The sequence below is a fragment of the Eumetopias jubatus genome, unplaced genomic scaffold, assembly GCF_037043125.1.
Source record: "Eumetopias jubatus isolate StellerSeaLion01/CBP00866 unplaced genomic scaffold, mEumJub1_p1.0 scaffold_3, whole genome shotgun sequence".
Taxonomy (NCBI): Eukaryota; Metazoa; Chordata; class Mammalia; order Carnivora; family Otariidae; genus Eumetopias; species Eumetopias jubatus.
The window spans coordinates 194348351-194367828 of NW_028274809.1; the positions used below are offsets into that span (position 1 = coordinate 194348351).

Here is a 19478-nt window from a genome sequence, read left to right on the forward strand (position 1 = left end):
TCCGTTAAGTCATCATGAAACAAGTTCTTGTTGAGATCTTATCTGTGGCAGGCACACTTCCAGGAACGGGAGCTGCGGGGAAGCTCGGGTGAGCTCAGCTGGTAGAGCAGCGAAGAGCAGGACAGTCAACGCGCAACATGCAATTGCCACGTGCGGCGACGCAAAGAAAGAAAGAAACCAGGAACAACAATACAGAAACACAAGCCGGTGGTCGACCTGTCGGGTGCTTGGAGGCCTCCGGGAGAAAGTGGCTGCAGTCTGAAGGACAAGAGAGTTGGGGGGTGGAGGACCCCAGCAGCTCTGAGACGGCGGGCAAACAGCTTGCTCAGGAGACATGCAGGGAGGCCCTCTCCCTGAGCAAATGACCCCAGCTAAATGCAAACACATCTTTATTACATTCACGTGATCAAGAAGAAGGTTTAGATGGTAAGCGTGCCCACATTTTGAATCCTCAAAGCTAATGGGTTTTCATGACCAGAAACTAGAAAGCCTTGCTAAGCATCAAACTGAAAGCAAGTTTCCCCACATCTATGTCCCGGAGAAGCACCATGAGATGCGGGGCAGCTGCCTAGAGCACATTTGGCAAGCACATGAAATGTCGCCGTTTTTCCTTCACCTAAAGACCGATTTGAGAAACACTCTCTAAAGCAGAGACTGGATACTGATAACACCTACACAAAGACATCTTGGAGAAGAAAAATCAATACCCTCCCATGGAGTACGCCCAACACGCCAACGGGAATAAGGGCATCAGCCTCCTTCACGCGCTCAGCCTGTGGGCTCTGGCTGCAGGTGGGCCACGGCCCAGCACACAGCCTGGCGGGGGCTCTCGTGGGCCGCCCGGGCACGCAGAGCCCAGGTTCTCTGTACTTCACACACAGTGCATCTCTTCAGGCTTACTCTCTTCGAAACAACTTTAAACGATGCTTCGGAATGCTCTAGATAAATAGCAGAAAGGAGTAAAATATTTACTACACTGGCCATTCCTACATCCGGGAAAGGATGCTGTGACACACAGTGACCCAAACAGTCAACTAATCTGGAATCTAAGGCCCCACAGGTACAGTATTTTGTACGTATTACAACATTGATAGGATTTTATATTCAAACTGACCCTTAAAACAAGGTTATGCCTCACAGCTGGAATAACAACCTGCCATTCCGAAATCTTGTTTCATTTTTCTCCCCCGTCAGTGTGGACACAGGCTGCTGCCTCCGCTTCCCGCCCCATGAGAAGGACACTTGCCTGCTGAACCAGCGGGCTGCAGACGTCCTAGCCATGCAGTGACAAAGCACCACCGTGGCCACCAGCCTACCACCTGCTTGGCTCTCCGCTCATGCTCTGGTATGAGAGGCTTCCTGACCCCAGAAGGAGCCACATATCAATAGCCTGTTGTAATTTCCTAATAATAGAAAATAGGATCTTTATTGGATTCAAGATGCTGTTAGAAGCCTGGAAACAGGTTAATTCCTCACTTGGATGCACCTCAAGGTGGAGGTACAGGTGGCCGGTGCCTGCTTCCCTGGCCATCGGTGTGGCAGCCTGGCCCCCAGCAGCAGGGCCCCCGCCCCGGTCAGGGGGGCTGCCCCAGGGGGCAACTGCAGGGCCATCAACAGGCCTCTGGTCTGCTCGTGAGACAGTGAAGGTTGAAAGTGGGAAAGTGCAGGAACCCCTACCTTCGGACAAAGCAGGTGGCCACAGGATACCCAGAGAGAGACTGCCACACACAGGGACAAGAAAGGAGACGAGCAAAGGTCTCTCGCTGCCAGCAGAGCCAAGACCTGCGCACGCGTCATCTTTCACACTCATCTAGCACGGAGGGCCGGGGCGCATCTCCCACCTGCGCTACTATTCTAAAGGAAGCAGATGCAGCATCGGAAGAAATGAGGTCACCTCCGATCCATGACCTGACGTCCACTCAGCCCAGCGCATGCCCTGAGGGTCTCACAGACACCTGCAGATGGCTTCAGGACCTCTACCCTGTGCCGGATGGGCTGGCTCACATCCACTCTGGTCCAGTGAACGAAACGTGGGTGCACTCCCGTGCTAACATGTCTCCCCTACAAGAGCGCAGGCCCCAGGAGGCCTGCACAGTCCTCGGCACTGAGCCAGGGCTCAGGAAATATTTTTGAATGAATGATAAAAAGGTTTATTCATCCTTGTTGGGGGATGGGAAAAAAAGCACGAGATAAGGCTCCTGAGTCAAGTTTGAGATCTGGCTGGAGAGACGAGCCGCTCACACATGAACCTGTCTGAGGTGCGGATGGGTAGATGCCCTGTCCACATACAGACAACAAGAACATCAGGACGGTGGGTCCCCAAACCACCTGGGCCTCACTCAGGTGTCCAGGACAGCAGACGTGGACATACAAGTGAACAGGACGGAAAAGAAGGGTCACAGTCGGGAAAAGCCACCTGCGGAAGGAATGGGGAGGTTTCCGTGAGCACATCCAGCAGGTCCTCTGTCCACCCATCCACACAAAGGCTCAGGGCTGACACAACTGCCCAGGGCAAAAGCCGTCCCCAGCTTTCACTCACCATCCAGGCAGGTAAGGGAGAGGCGATGTCCTGCCTGCCAGGTGGCTGGGAGGGCCCATAGATGATAGTCACTATAGCAGCAGGAGGGAGGGTGCATAAGGGCAGTGAGGGATTTTGCAGGGAATGGACACCCCCAGGAAAGAACTGCAGCCACTCCCGGGGCAACCTGCCGTTTGGGGAAGGTAGACAAGGCCTCACCTCGCTCTTCAGGCGGCGGGGGAGGGTGCACCGGCAGCAGAGAGTCTGGAAGTGTGGGAAGGCGAGGAAAGACAACTCAGCCTGGCAGAACATGCCCACGCGCCCCATGAAAGACTGTCCAGGCCAGGTGAGAGGTGAGGACCGCCCGGGACGGTCTGAGGGTGCAGGTCCTGTAGCCTTTGAGGGGGGAGGGCGGTCGGCTGGGAGGAATCGCCTGCTACGGGGGGCTGAGTGGTGGTCCCTGAAGAGACCTGGTTTGGAAAAAGGTTTTTTGCAGATGGAATCAAGCCAAGGATCTTGAGATGATGAGCTTATTCTGGATTCAGGATGGGCCCTAAACCCAATGACTAGTGTCCTTGCAGGAGGGAGATTTCACAGATGCAGTGGAGAGGGTCATGTGAAGAGGGACCGCCTGCAGCCCCAGAAGCCAGGAGGACGGGACCGTCCCCTGAAGCCTCCCGACGGAGTGGGGCCCAGACGGATTTCAGATCTGGCCTTCAGAACTGGGATAGAATAAAATTCTGTTGTTTTAAGCCACTTGAGACTGTGGTATTTGGCTGGAGCAGCTCTCAGAGACTAACACCCCTGCAACGAGGGAATGACGGAAGGCGGCTGAGAACAGGTGCCGGCATTACGCACACTTTCTGGGGAGGGGACTGGGAGTACGGGGTGGTGCTACGAGGCAGGAGGGGGCGTCAGGTGATTCTCAGGCAAGCGGGGAACTCCACTGGAACGAATCTGCTTTTGCCCAACTGACTTCTCCTCAACGGCCTCAGCCTAGCTCTTAATTCTTCCCAAGCCCGTAGCATACTGTGAGGTTGGCCCAAGCCCATGCTAACCTTTGAGAGGCCAGGGCCTGAGGGGAGGGCCCAAATAACCATGTGTGATTCTGAACAAACACCAGCGTAGATGCTACGGCTCCAACTGGATACAAGGAGATGCTATGCAGAGAAAGTCAGGGTTTGCACATGTCTGGGGGAGATTCTGCTGGCTCTGCACGCCAGGAGTGGTCACTGTCTCCTGTTTTGTCCCGAAAGTCCCAGGTGCACACAACAGACCAGGCTCTAAGAAAGAAAGTGGTAAAACACAAACATGACTGCAACATTAGATGAAAACACGTCGCTATAAATGCCCACGTTAAAAGAGAAAAAAGATCACAAATCAATAACCTGAACTTCTACCTTAAGAAACCAGAAAAAGAAGAGAACAAGCCCACACAGGCAGAAAGAAGGAATCACACAGATGACGAAGTAGAGAACAAACAAGAGAGAAAGTGGGGCCTTTGAAAAGATCTACAAACTTGAAGAGAAGACTCAAATTATTAGAATTAGTAATGAAAGAGGGGACATTTCTAGTTGTTGTTGTTTTTTTTTTAAGATTTTATTTATTTGACAGACAGAGACACAGCGAGAGACAGAGAACACAAGCTTGGAGAGTGAGAGAGGGAGAAGCAGGCTTCCCGCTGAGCGGGGAGCCCGATATGGGGCTCGAACCCAGGACCCTGGGATCATGACCTGAGCCGAAAGCAGACGCTTAACGACTGAGCCACCCAGGCTCAGAGGGGACATTTCTAATGACCTTACAGAAACAGCCATTTTTTAAAAAGATCACAGAAGAGCTGACCACATGGACAGGCTGTTTCAGGGGTTGGAAGGGCTCATATTGCTAATTCCCCAAACTGACCTACAGATTCAATACAGTTGCTATCAAGATGCCAGCTGTTGTTTCTGCAGAAACTAACATGTTGACCCTAAAACTCATATGGAAATGAAACAAGCTCAGGACACAGCCAGAGTCATGAAAGAGGGACCAAGATGGAAGACTCACACTTTCCTGACTTTGAAACTTATTCCAAATCTCAAGGGGCCATGACTGTGTGGTACCAGCACGGGGACAGGCACACAGGTCAATGGAACAGAACAGAGTCCACGAGTAAGTCCACCCATTTATTATAATCCAGTGACAATTCGCTGGGAGAGGATGGACTTTTCCACAAATGGTGCTGAGACAAGTGGATCTTCAAAAGCAAAGGAATCCATGCCGACCCTACCTAACACCACACACAAAAAATTAATTCCAAATGTACTGAGGACCTAAAGGTGAGAAATGTCGGAAGGAAAACGGAGCTGTCAATCTTCAGGATCTCAGACTGGGAAAAGATTCCTTAGAAATACAGGAAACAACAGATGAGGTTGATTAAGATTTAAGACTCTTGTATTACAAAGGACATTATCAAGAAAGTGAGGACAACACAATGACAGAAAATGTTTTCAAGTTACATATTTGACAACAGTCTAGTATCCAGAGTATATGGAAAATTCTTACAACTTAATAATAAAATACTAATAACCCAATTAAAAAATCAGTAAAGGACTTGAACAGACATTTCTTCAGAGAAGATACGGAGCCGGCCAACAAGGACAAGAAAGGGTGATCAACATCATTCAGGGGAATGTGAATCAATGCCACTTCACACCCACTAGGAGGCTGCAGACACAGACAGGGAGGATCACGGGTGAGCAAGGACCCAGAGGAACTGGAGCCTCACACTCTGCTGGCCCTGTGAATGGGGCAGCCACTGTGAGAAACAGCCCGGCATTTTCTCGAAAACTTAAACACAGTTAAGATACAACACGCTGATTCTACGCCTACATTATGCACCCAAGTGAAATGAAAACAAGTCTGTACAAACACTTGTATGAGAATGTTCACAGCTCCAGTATCCACAACAGCCAGAACGTGGAAACCACCCAAACGTCTATCAGTGGATGATGGACAAGAAAGCGTGGGTGGGTACACACAATGGACATTATTCAGTCTTTAACAGGATGGGAGCTCTGGCAGCTGCTACAGCGTGGATGAACCTTGAAGACCTCACGCTTCGTGAGAGAAGCCAGTCACCAAGAACCACACAGTATGTGATTCCATTTAGACAAAATGTCCAGAATAGGCAAATCCACAGAAGTAGACCAGTGGTTTCCAGGGGCTAGGGAGGAGGATGGGGTACGACGGGCGACAAGATTTCATTGTCAGGGTGATGAAGTGTTCTGGAACTGGACAGTGCTTAGTGGCGATGGTTGCACATCCTTATGAATGCAAAGTGTGTACTTTAGAATGTTGAATTTTATGGTATGTAAAGGGGAAGAAAAATGGACAGGCAGGGTGAAGAAAGAAAAGCCAGTGGTCTCTCAGACACTCTGACTCCCTTGACTGGAGGACGTGAGCCCCTGTGGGACTCTGTGGCACCCCCCCCACTCTTTCTTCCTCACTGCATCCCTATGGGGGAGCCTTCTGCCCTGGGATTCTGAACAAAGTGTACTTGTGTGTGTGATAGTGTGTGCCAATGGGTGTGCCAGGGTGCACCAGTGTGTGTACTAGCATTGTGCTAGTGTATGTACTAGTGTGTACTAGCATGTGTACTAGCATTGTGCTAGCATGTATATAGTGTGTGCTAGCATGTGTACTAGCATGCGTACTAGTGTGTACTAGCATTGTCCTAGCATGTGTATAGTGTGTACTAGCATTGTGCTAGCATGTATATAGTGTGTACTAGCATGTGTACTAGTGTGTGCTAGCGTGTATAGTGTGTACTAGCATGTATACTAGCATTGTGCTGGCATGTACATATTGTGTACTAGCATTGTGCTAGCATGTATATAGTGTGTACCCGCATGTGTACTAGCATTGTGCTAGCATGTGTATAGTGTGTACCAGTGTGTACTAGCATGTGTACTAGCACTATGCTAGCATGTGTACTAGCATTGTGCTAACATGTATAGTGTACTAGCATGTGTACTAGTGTGTACTAGCATTGTGCTAGCATATGTACTAGTGTGTACTACCACGTGTACTACTGTGTACTAGCATGTGTACTAGCATGTGTACTAGTGTGTACTAGCATTGTGCTAGCATGTGTACTAGCATTGTGTACAAGCATTGTGCTAGCATGTGTACTAGTGTGTACTAGGCATGTTCATGTGTGCTAGTACGGGTACTAGTATGTGCTGATCTATAATAACAAGTGTACTAGGTGTGCTAGTGTATCAGTGCTATGTACAAGTATATACTAGTATGTATATTAGCATGTAGTCATGCACGCTAGCATGTGTTAACGTGTGCTAGTGCGTATGCTAGCATGTGTGCTAGTGTGTACTAGCGTGCCTGATAACGTACTGTGTGTGCTAGCGTGTGTACTAGGGTGTTTGCTAGTGTACTAGCGTGTGTGCTGGCATGTATACTAAAGTGTACTAGTGTGTGTACTAGGCATGTTCGTGTGTGCTAGTATACAGGTACTAGTATGTGCTGGTCTGTACTAGCAAGTGGACTACGTGTGCTAGTGTATCAGTGTTATATACGAGTATATATTAGTATGTATATTAGGGTGTAGTCACGCGTGTTAGCATGTGCTAATGTGTATGCTAGTGTGTGTACTTGTATGTGTGCTAGTGTATGTACTAGCGTGCATGCCAATGAGTGTACTAGCGTACATGCTAACGTGTGTACTAGTTTGTGTAGCAGTGTGTGCTAGTATGTGTACTAGCATGCATAGTAGTGTGTGCTAGTGTGCTAGCATGTACACTAGTGTGTGCTAGCATGTGTACTAGCATATATGTTAGTGTGTGTACTAGCATGCATGCTAGCATGTGTACTAATGTGTGCACTAGTGTGCTAGTGAGGGTGCTAATGTGTACTAGCCTGTGTGTTAGTGTACTAGTGTGTATTAGCATGCACAGTGTGTGTACTAGTGTGCGTAGTAGTGTGTACTAGCATGTGTATTAGCGTGTGTAGTAGTGTGCTAGTGTGCATGCTACATGTGTATCAGGGTGTGTGCTAGTGTGCATAGTGTGTGCTAGCACGTGTACTAGTGTGCGTACTAGCGTCCATAATAGTGTGTGCTGGTGTGCACGCTGACATGTGTACTAGCGTGCATAGTAGTGTGTACTAATGTGTGTACTAGTGTGCATAAGTGTGAGTGCTTGTGTGTGTTAGCGTGCATACTAGTGTGCGTGCTAGCATGTGTACAGCGTGCATAGTAGTGTGTGTACTAGCGTGTGTAGTAGTGACTACTAGAGTGCATGCTAGTGTGCGTAGTAGTGTACTAGCATGTGTATTAGCGTGTGTAGTAATGTGCTAGTGTGCGTGCTAGCGTGTGTAGTTGAGTGCATGCTAGAGTATATACTAGCGTCTGTAGTAGTGTGTGCTAGTGTGCGTGCTAGCATGTGTAGAGTGCGTGCTAGCATGTGTACTAGTGTGCATAGTAGTGTACTAATGTGCATAAGTGAGTGTGTGCTAGCGTGAGTAGTAGTGTGTGTACTAGTGTGCGTAGTAGTGTGTGCTAGCGTGCATGCTAGTGTGCACAGGAGTGTACTAGTGTGTGTGCTAGCATGTATACTAGCGTTCATAGTAGTGTGTACTAATGTGTGTACTAGTGTGCGTAGTAGTGTGTGTGCTAGTGCGGATGGTGGGCAGGGACGGCGTGGACGGCGTGGACGGTGGGCGGGGACGGCGCGGACGGTGGGCGAGGACAGTGCGGACGGTGGGCGGGGACAGCGCGGACGGTGGGCGGGGACGGGGGTACAGTGCGGGTGGTGGGCGGGGACGGCGCGGACGGTGGGCGGGGACGGCGCGGACGGTGGGCGGGGACGGCGCGGACGGTGGGCGGGGACAGTGCGGACGGCGGGCGGGGACGGGGGTACAGTGCGGGTGGTGGGCGGGGACGGCGCGGACGGTGGGCGGGGACGGCGCGGACGGTGGGCGGGGACAGTGCGGACGGTGGGCGGGGACGGGGGGGGTACAGTGCGGGTGGTGGGCGGGGACGGCGCGGACGGTGGGCGGGGACAGTGCGGACGGCGGGCGGGGACAGCGCGGACGGCGGGCGGGGGCGGGGGCACAGCGGGGTGGGCAGCTGTGATCTAGCTCCTGCTCCGGGCGCCACGTCTGTGGTCCTCCGATCAGGAAAACTACTACTCCTGGACAAGTGGTTCACCTCTGCCCTCCGTCATGCAGATGTGTGGCTGGACAGGGCAGCTCTCAGGACAGGGATCCCGGCACCCCTCTCCTGCGTTCACCTGCCTCAGGTCTCTGCCCAGCCTGGTCCATTCTGTCTCCCCACCGCTAAATCACACTCCTTATTCTATGTAAGACTGCTTTTAAAAAGCCTTAAGTTGTTTTGGAACAAGGGATAAACCTATAAATAAACAAGAAAACAGGGAACTCTCTCCTCATTGCTACAGGGTCTGAGAGCACAGCAACTACTTTAAGAAGAATGGGAGCACTGAAGGAATGAAGGACAAAGATCCCTGCGTCCTACACGGCATCCCACGCTACACCACGTCCTATACATGCTCCTGCATACGTCCTGCACGTTCTACAGTGACAGCCCCGCAGCCTGAACAACCAGAGGCCATCTTCAGCCAACAGATGGTGAATTCAAACAGCGCTGTGGGCAGCAGGGCAGGGCCCTCTGGGGGTGGCAGGCAATGGTGAAAACTCCTTGCGTACACAACCCCCCCCCCCGCCCCCGGGCCCTGTGACAGGACAGAGGGAGCACAGTCCTAAAGCAGAACTTGGAGTCTGAGCCCAAGAAAAGGGCATCACCCAATCTCACTGAAGCCCTTGCTGGCCAGAGACGGTTAAGAGATGAATTCGGTAAAGCGTCTCTCCGAAGATGAAGAAAGCTGGAACGTCTGGTCTCTCTCACGGGTCCCTTAACGCCAGAGGACTGGTTTCTGCACACCTTCACTTCTCAGGAGTCCCTCCCAACTGCCCTTCACTTCACACACGTGGGCCACAGAGGGAAGGACCAGCACGCACCTCTGACAGCTGCCCATATGATCCCAAACAGCTGCCAGTGTTGTTGGTAAAGACACACGTGAGGCCCATGGGGTGGGCAGCAAGAGAAAGGGGTCCCGACAGGGTGTGCATGCCCCGAGGCCTCGCAGGGGTCAGAGGGCAAGGACCCTGCACACGTGTGCAAGCTCGCATCTGAGAGTCCTCAGCCTCCTCCAGACGATCTATGGGATCCGTGACCCTAAATGTCAAAAGCGCACCACAAGGTATGGAGTACATGTTTAGACACGTGCACAGACATTCATGCTCACCAAGCATGACAGGGTAGAAGCAGCTCTGGATTCGGGGTGGGCGGTCTGAGTTCAGGCCCTAGGTCTGCTGACCAGCCTTGCACACACCACCACACAGTGCTGTCATATGTATCGCCTGGGCCCAGAGAGCACCTCTGTCTAAATGTCTTCCTGACCGTGGCTAACTGCAATAGCTACTAGGATGAACGTCTGCTTTAATGAGGATATGAAGAAGAATGTGCCAGAACCTCTAGAACAGTATCATCGTGGGGAATCACCGATTCCAGGAATCCTGATTCATGTGTTTGAAAAGCAACACATCTCACCCCCTGGGCTCAGAGTTACTACTCCGGAGAAGACCAGCCGTCCGTGTCTTACCGCGTGGCCAGCTTGTGGCAGACAACGCCCGTGTCGGTGATAACCTCACTCAGCCTCAGCTCCAGGTGGACTTTGCCCTGAAAGGCACAAGGACAGAGGGTCATGGGGGCTGGCCACATGCAGGGGAGCGCTCCCAGCGTCACCACTCACAGACATGAAGCTGCCTGACCCCACATGGTATTCGCAGCGCTTCCCCCACCCCACTCAGGTCCCAGGGACCAGGGTAGGGCATGGCCCCCCCAGACCCACTCAGGTCACAGGGACCAGGAGGGGGCACGGCCCCCCCCGGACCCACTCACGTCCCAGGGACCAGGAGAGGGCATGGCCCCCCAGACCCACTCAGGTCCCAGGGACCAGGGTAGGGCACGGCCCCCCCAGACCCACTCAGGTCCCAGGGACCAGGAGAGGGCATGGCCCCCCAGACCCACTCAGGTCACAGGGACCAGGAGGGGGCACGGCCCCCCAGACCCACTCAAGTCACAGGGACCAGGAGGGGGCACGGCCCCCCCAGACCCACTCAGGTCCCAGGGACCAGGAGAGGGCACGGGCCCCCCAGACCCACTCAGGTCCCAGGGACCAGGAGAGGGCACGGCCCCCCAGACCCACTCAGGTCCCAGGGACCAGGGTAGGGCACGGCCCCCCCAGACCCACTCAGGTCACAGGGACCAGGAGGGGGCACGGCCCCCCCAGACCCACACAGGTCCCAGGGACCAGGAGAGGGCATGTCCCCCCAAGACCGCTGTTTCAGAAGAAAAAGGTCCAACAGCACAAGTAAAGGTCCTGGAGGAAGCAGCCTCCCCACAGGCTTGCTTGCTGGCTTCAGGCTGTGCCCCTTCATCTGACACTGAGCCCTCCGCAGGTGTGGACAACTCTGCCCCAGGGTCTCAGAGCTTCAAAGAAGAGGAGCCCGCACCCTCAGAAATATCCAACAGCCGCAGGTGTGACACACTGACAATTTATATAACACACTACAACGTGAAAATCAACATTTCTTCAAGTAGGCTCAGCCCAGCACGGAGCCCAGTGTGGGGCTCGAACTCACAACCCCAAGATCAAGACCTGAGCTGAGATCGAGTCAGATGCTCCACCCACTGAGCCACCCAGGAGCCCCCAAATTACAAGTCTGTTAATTAGAAAAGAAGGCTAAACTGGATCATCTCCAAGATCCTTTCCGACTGAAACTTCTAGACTGTGAAGCTTGGGGAGGGCCCTCTGAAGGCTGCCTTGCCCTAGAAGAATCCAGGGCCCCAGATGGACAGACAGATGGGTGGACCGGGGGAGCGTGGGCAGGACTACTCAGCGGCGCCCCCAGTGGCCTCCTGAGTTCGCCCCTCTGAACGCAGCGGCCACTGCTCTGGTCTTCCTGTGGCTTGGGACCCCTGCACAGCGCTCTGCTGGAGGCCAGCCTCCCAGGTCCTCTGGCTCGCCCACGACTCTGACATGGGAGACCTGGCGTACATGGGGGAGATGGGCACCAAGGGCCTGGGGAGCCTATCCCTCTCCGGCTGCAGGCAAGGCCAGTCCCTGCCCTTCCTGGCCCTTCCCTCACCTGCAGGACCAGTGGCCTCAGGGAGGGCACAGCGATATATCCTGGATGGTGGGACCAGACCAGCATCACAGCTGGGCGACCCTGGGCAACACCCAGCGTCCAGAGCACAGACTCAGTATCCACCAAGGGCTCTGAGTGGCTCCTGCCACACGCGGCCGGGGTGCTTATGGAGGGACACGTTTCCCGGGAACAGTGGCTTCCCAAGGGAACCAGCGGGCCTTCCCCCAGAGCCCAGGGAGCTTCTGCCTTGGAAGGTCCCTCATCGGACAGGGGTGCCGACAGCAGGCTCCATGATGCAGCATCACCCTCTGTGCCCGCCCAGCCTGAGAGAAGGGGGCCTCAGCACTAGCCGGCTCTGCAGGTGAGGCAAATACACAGCCACGCTGTCGGCAGCGTCCCCAGTCAGCTGGCCTCCTGCAGCTCCCTCTCACTGAGCCAGGCCAGGCTCCGAGCTTCCCCAAGCATCGCCGGGGGCAGGCACTGCCGTCCTGCTATGGGGAGGCCGACAGACAGCTCGCCCTCCTCACACAAAAGCCAAATGCAGGGCGAAAGCTCAAGATCACAGAACACAGTAAGGGCTTGTCACAGAATGGGCTCCTGTAAGGTTTGTGTTCAGCTGTATTCTCCGGTGCGCTGGGCTCCAACTCTTCCCGGGCTTAATTTTAAGACTGGCCACAGCCGCTTCAGGGACACATCACTGCATTATTTTCGATGCGCTCTGAGAAGTGAGAGAATGTGTCTGGGCTGAGACGGAACCCCAGCGCAGACGACCCCTGGTCCATTTCCTGTTTTTCCCAGAAGAGGACGAACACGTGGGCAGCAGCAGACCCCGTAGCCGCCGCGCTTCCTCTCGGGGGCAAGCACTTCCTAACCAAGGGGGAGATACTGTCAGCCAAGACCTGTGGCCACCGTATTCTGGAGATTTGGGAGGGAACACGAAACAATACAAACACTGCATGACACTGAAAGGACGCCCCGCCCCCAGAAGGTAACCAATAAAGCTGCAGTTCAGAAGTTCCCATCTGTCCCTGTGCAGCAGATGGAGGGTTTGGGCGTGCCCTGAGGGTGACACACCAGTTCCGTCACAAACACTGACACCCGGGGGGGGGCGGGGGGGGGGACGGGGCCACACCCTCCACCGCAGGGCCGGCAGGAAATGCCGGTTTTCCAGCTCGGCCTCTGCACAGCATTTGACACCCGCTGAACTCCACTCTGCCCTCGAAGAATCTGACCCTGGGCTTGTTTTGACCTCAACAGTCCCGGGCCCCACATGCTGAGCTGAGGGCAGCAGGGGAGGGTGGGGCTCCGGGGGCGGCACCCAGAGCCCAGGCTGGGGCCAAGACTCAGCCAAGCGTCCCTGCTTCTGTAAGAAGAAAAAAGTCTTAGGATGGTGCATTAAAAATGCTGATTTGATAGTTTTCCCCATTTTTATTTAAGATGAATGATGAGAAGTCTGAGCAGCGCCCTGACCCCTGGCTCCAGCTGCCACCTGTGAACTCCCCATCCAGCTGCAGAGAAAGAGGTCTCTGCTCGGAGGGCGCACCAGCACGGCCATCCTGGGCCACAAATTGCACAGCGTCTGCTCTCAGAAGAACGGAAATGAAACTGGAAATCAAGAGCAGAAAGAGAGCTTAATAATCCCCAAATATTTGGAGATTAACCAACATACCTCTAAATAACAAATAGGCCCAAAAAAAAGTCTCAAGAGAAACTGAGAGATATTTTTAATTCATTTCTTTTCATAAATGAAAATGAAAATAAAACTTATCACAACATGTGGGATGCAGCGAAAGCAGTGTTTATGGGGAAATCTATAGCAGCGACCACACACATTCGAGAGATCTAACCTCAATAATGTAAGGAATCTAGAAGAAAAAGATCAAATTAAATCCAAAGTGAGCAGAAAAAAAGAAATAACAGAATCAGAACAGAAATCAATAAAATTAATTAAACCTCTAGTCAAGCTAACTAAGAAACTAATAAGGAACGAGAGAGGGGCCGTCACCGGCGATCCCATGAGGCCATCCTGTGGGACTCTGCAAGCAAGGCTCCCCGACACCACCTTCTGTCCAGCCAGCGGAGTGCACAGCCTTTGAGCCATGTCGGCTCACCAACTGTAACAAAAGCACCGTGGGATATTAACCACAGGGGCCAGGTGGGGCAAGGACATGGGAATTCCTTCTATTTTCTGTTCATTTCTCTGCAAATATAAAATTGTTTGAAAAAGGTTTACTAATTTAAAAAGAAAAAAGCACCAGTGGCTCCCAAACATTTTTCTCAGGAAAGTGTCAGATCCTGGCCTGCGGAGAGGGCCCCGGCCACAGTCTTGTGGTCACAGCCCCAGAGCACACCCTCCCTGTCCCGTAGAGCCCTGGTCTGCATGGACCTCGGGGCCAGGGTGGGGGTCAGCGCACAGGGACCCAGGCCACCAAGCACTTGGACCTTGGCGCCAAGAGCAGTAAGACTAATTTGAAAACAGAAGATGAGAGAATAGTCCAGAAACGATGCATGGAGGAGGACAGAGGTCCAGCCGGCCCTTCCCTTCCTGATCCCCTAAATCCACAGAAAGATTCAGAGCTGGGTCCTTGTATGCCGACAACTGCAGACGCAACCTACTGGGAACCCTCCCAGTAGGACTGTCTGACACACAGACGGACGCAATTCCAGAGCTTCCATCCTGCTACTAAAGGTTTGATGTCAGAGCTCACGGACCTTCACAGCAGGTCTACTAAACCAGAAGAGCTCAGCTGGGCATCCTTGGAGGGGCCGGGGAAGGACCCCTGAGCCCGCTCCGGTATGGCGAGGGGACCGTCTCCCTCCCCATTTCGATACCAGGAAGGACCCCTCCCTGCCAACCGCTTCGTTCTCATACTACCCACACAGGGTCAGGGAAGGAACACAGCAACTAATTCTTTTTAAATAAAGTGATTTTCCAGAGACCTTTAAAAATATCAATTCCAGAAGGAAGAAGAAATTTTTTAAATCACCTTTTCCCTCACTGCTGTGACTCGATCTCTCATTGGCCCGTTTTGTGACACTTTCTTTCTGACACATGCCTTTTACTCCAAATTATAGAACAGATGGATTCAAGAAAACATATGCCATCCTCTGCCCTTCTAAAACCGTGAATGTGACATTTTGGAACAAAAAGATGGCTGTAGGGAAAGACTGTAACGCACTTCTAAAGGCAGTTTGAAACTAGGGGAACTCTGCACTTCCTTAGTATGCACTCTGAGAAGGAACACCAGCACAGGGAACTCGGCAGGCGATCCGTACACCGTCCTTCTTCCTGTCTTCATGGGCCTGACAACACCCATTCTCTGCTCATGATTCATGATTCAGATTCCCAGGAAACTGACCCAGCTAGAGGCAGCATCCCATCTCAAAGATGGCAGGAATCAGGCTCAGAAGGGCAAGGACCTCGTCCACAAGCACGCGAAACACATCAGTAGGACATAGCCCAAATATTCTATACAGTGTACGATCAACACACACCCACATTTATGAGTTTTATGGCGAGGGAGTGGTTCTGAATCTTGACTGTGGTGGTCACACAAACCCACACACGTGACAAAATGCACAGGATACACGTGTGCACACGTGTGATACACAGGCACACACGTGTGGTGCACAGGTGCACACGTGTGATACACATAGGTGCACATGTGTGATACACACAGGTGCACACATGTGATACATGCGCATAGGTGCACACGTGTGATATATGCACTGGTGCATGCGTGTGATATACACACAGGTGCATACATGTATACACGCACAGGTGCACACGTGATATATACGCAAAGGTGCACACGTGATATACACGCACAGGTGCATGCATGTGATGCATATGCACTGGTGCACACGTGTGATTCACAGGTGTGAAAACGTTAAACTGGTGAGCTCTGAATGACGTCTGTGGATTGCAGGAATGTCCGTGTGCCGGCCATGACCAGTGGGCAGGATGCTGCCATGAGGAGAACAATGTGAAGGAACACGGCCTTTCCTCACTGTGTTCTGTTGTTAAGTCTAAATAGGAGAGTACACGGTTTGCTCATCATTATTCCCTGTGTACTATTTTTTGTGACTTCCGATGAATCTGAAGCCATTTCAAAATTAAAAGTTACGTTTACAAACAAGGTGAGAAGAAAGACAAGCTACACTCGACAGTGACATCAAACTCTGGTCAGAGGGGACAGTGTGAAGAGCGTGGTAAAGACACACTATGGCGGGCTGCTTGCGGGCGCATTCTCATCACAGCGCCACAGGCTGTCCCCCCACGGAGCAAAAGGGACGGGGAAATCACCAGAACAAACGCAGGAACGCCTCCTGTCACAGTGCACACGGCCCCTGCCGCCCTCCTCCTGCAGACAGGTTTCCGAGCGGCCTGAGCAGGAGCAGCTGGCCGTGCGTTCCTGGTGCCAGCACTCATCATCACTGCACCTCCGGGCAGACACATATCCTGCAGGAGTTGCTGTGTCTGCTAATTTCTGCAGCACACATGGGCCCCTTGGCCAGAATTAAGTGTGAGGCACGTGACAATGTCTCTTTGGCTCAGCTCCTCAACCCTTCCCTCCCACTGCTTCTTTCTCCAAGTCTGTGGATTGATCCCAGAAACCCCACGTGCTCTGCCTTCTCCTCAGAGCTCCGCTGAGCCCGAGGGTCTACAAGGAAGCAGAGAGCAAGCAGCTAGACAGGTGTGTGGGGGTGGGTGCGCCAGGAGGGGTGGGGGAAGGCCTCCCTGGCCACCTGCATCGGGGATTCTGCTGCATCAAGCACTGTCTGGTATTCATAGAGGAGGAAGCAGGCTTGCTGGGTTAGGCATTCTGAGCCTGGCTTGCCAGACTCTATGCTGGGTCACACACCCTGGCCACGCCCTGGCAACTCACGGGACCATGATGAAAATGCTCATGCAACGTCAGGGCACTGTGCTGTGGGTCAGGGTTCCCCATCATGGACTCCAGATGCCAGCGTGGGGTGAGGAGCTCAGCTGGAACCACACAAGCAGGGCTGCCCTCCCAAAGGGTGTTGTTCCAGAAGCTTGGCATGGGCAGTGCCCCCATCACGGGAAAGGGAGGGTGGGAACTGGGGTCCCACAGTCTCCTCTGCCAGGGGGAAGCCCCTTCTGCTGGACGGGGGGGTCAGTCCCAGGTGACACACGGTCCAGGGGAGCCAGGGGAGCCCTGGGGATGCTTCAGACGATGGGAAACTCAGTAACTGGTCACTTCTCTTGACTCCAAACCCTTGTCTGTTATGTGCAGGAGCTGAAAATGCCCGCAGGCCTCTCTGGCAACTGGACCTACAGCGTGAGGCTCCATGCATGGCTCCGGCCCCAAGCTTTACTTCTGTCTGCCCGTATTTTTCTCTTTACTTCAATTATGTGCAATTATTGTCCTTTCAAATTTTATACTTTTAAAGCTGTTTCAATCACACATGACAAACTGTGACAATAAACAAGGCTAACATGCCTATATTCACTATAAGAGGACGTCACTTGCTACCACCAGCCCGTTAAGACCAAAGTCCCCTCCCCTCCCACGTGCCCCACAGAGGCCTCACCTGCACTTCTGAGTCGGCGTCCACGTGCTGCAGCTGGAACCAAGTGTCCCTGTTATGATACTTCGGCAAGTCTTCCTTCTGAATGGCCACCTTCCCTACAACACAGACAGAGGAAAAGTGTCACAAGAGGGAAGAAATCCCCCAAACAACAAGTGGAACTCTCTCCACGATCAGTGCCAATTTTCTCCAACAGTAGACTCCAGAACAGATAATTGGGTCAACAGCTAACACCACGCTGTCTTCCCTCCAGTAAGATCAATACAGGCAATGTTGCATCAGGAAGGCCTCTCGTGAGACCTGGCTGGGGCTGCCACCATTCTGCTTCTCCATACGAGGTTTTAGGAGAAGAAAAGCCTGTCCTTCTGTTGGGTCCTTGGGAAGCTCAGCATAGGACACCCCAAAATAGGCCACTTTGAGCTGGCAACAAATGAGAACTAGCAGGTGCAGAAAGAGGCCCTCCCAGAGCTACCCACACAAACTTGTGAGGAGTGAGGGCTGCCGCGGAGCCTCTCCCGGGAGGTGTTCTGGTAAAGTCAAACAGGGGCCCAAGATGGTCCTGCACCAAAAAACCTGACTCCACTCAGCCCCACGTGCTTGCCTCCCCACAGCCTGCCACCCTGGGAAGCCTAAAGCCTCTCCCCTTGTCCGGTCGCTTTCCCAGGTGTGGACCCCTCCCCTGCACAAGTCCAGCCAGCTCTTCGAGGTCCTCGTCAGGGAGACGTCTCCTGCCTGACATAAGCTGCAGGCGTTAAGGAACTGTTCCTCTCTTCCAATGTTACAGGTCCTGCCGGAGAACGTCGGTGGGTAGAGAAAAAGGTTTCCTCCCTGACGGCTTTCAACCTCGTTCTGAGAACTCGGCCGGCCAACCCTGCCCTGGACTCCAGACCCCGTGAGACCTACCCACAGGGCAGAGATGGGGTTTGGAAGGCAACACACGTACAGAAAAGCCATTCCACGGGCAGAGGGCTGGGGCCTGGGGAGTCGGGACAACTGACTCCCTGCCGTCACTGCCGTTAGCCCCCATCACCCTGCCAGTGGAACCATCACTTCATATTCTCAAAGGGAAGGAACCTCGCACTTCCCAGACACAAAACAGCCTTGGGAAAGACCCTGGGTCACCCCACCAGGGCTCATCGGCAAGGCCAGTACTTATGTAGCCCCTGAAGTGGATACAGCACATCAGCAGCCCCAGCGTCCATGCCACTGCCCACCTGGACCCGTTGCTTCAGCTCTCACCTCCAAGAGCCGTCTGGAGCCAGATCCTGTGTAGCCACAGACTGCAGGACGCGTTAAAGCTATTGCTCGCAGTTGGCAGGGGGGCACAAAGGGAGGGGGTGGAGAGCAAGAGAGGCAGGTGCAGAGACACATGGTGGGCAAAGTCCGCAGACGATACTCCAAAGAAATGCGGAGAGCAGCCCAAATTACAGGCCATGTGGGACTTCCTCCAGCATCACCAAGTTACAGGGCAGGATGGCTCCCTCGGGACCCCTGCTCCTCCCCGCCCCCAACACCTGGCCTCCCCACCACCTCTCACCATCCCCCAGCACACCCCCAGCAGGAGGGAAGACCACCCTTCCTCTCTTGGCAGCTCCTGCAAACTCCATCCCCCTCAGTGGGAGTGTGGTTTCTAAGTCTCCAGGGAATAAAGCCACATGAAAAAAAATTATTTGAATTGAGCAATATATTTCACCTAAAAAAGATAAAGAAATCTTCAGACTGTGATTAGTTCGGCTGGATAAGAGGATTACATTTGAGATCTGAGATGTTAGGTCATTGCAATGTTTTTATGAGCTTTAGCTGAAATAGGGAAGAATTGCATATTTAATGCTTATATGAATCCCACAATTTATACATCATTACTTAGTATACAAATGTGTACTTTTTAAACACATCGTGCTTCTAAACGCTGTTTGGAGAGAATACCTGACCTATGAACTATAATATCTACTTAAATGTGTCCCAATCTATCTGAGAGACATCAAAAGATCACTAGACCACTCTGGGCCTCACTGTCTCATTTGGACAGAGGTGGTGCTGCCTTCACACATTAAAAACCCCAAGCCTTCAAGGTCTGTTCAGAAGACAGCATATGGCAAGGAGCACAACAGAGGGCAGGTGATGTGGGGATTCAGGTACAGGGGACTGGGGTGAAACCTGCAAGAAGGCTGGCTAAGGT

General features: G+C 52.9%; 1 protein-coding gene across 1 annotated transcript in view; it reads right to left on the minus strand.

The window, feature by feature from the left end:
* The window catches only part of RASA3 (RAS p21 protein activator 3), a 114996-nt gene that overhangs the window by 31164 nt on the left and 64354 nt on the right, over positions 1 to 19478 (minus strand). The window contains exons 4-5 of the mRNA XM_028087312.2: positions 17303 to 17397; positions 10195 to 10271 (exon numbers count right to left, since the gene is read on the minus strand). Of these exons, the coding sequence (XP_027943113.1) occupies positions 10195 to 10271; positions 17303 to 17397 (172 nt within the window). The remainder of the gene's footprint in view (positions 1 to 10194; positions 10272 to 17302; positions 17398 to 19478) is intronic.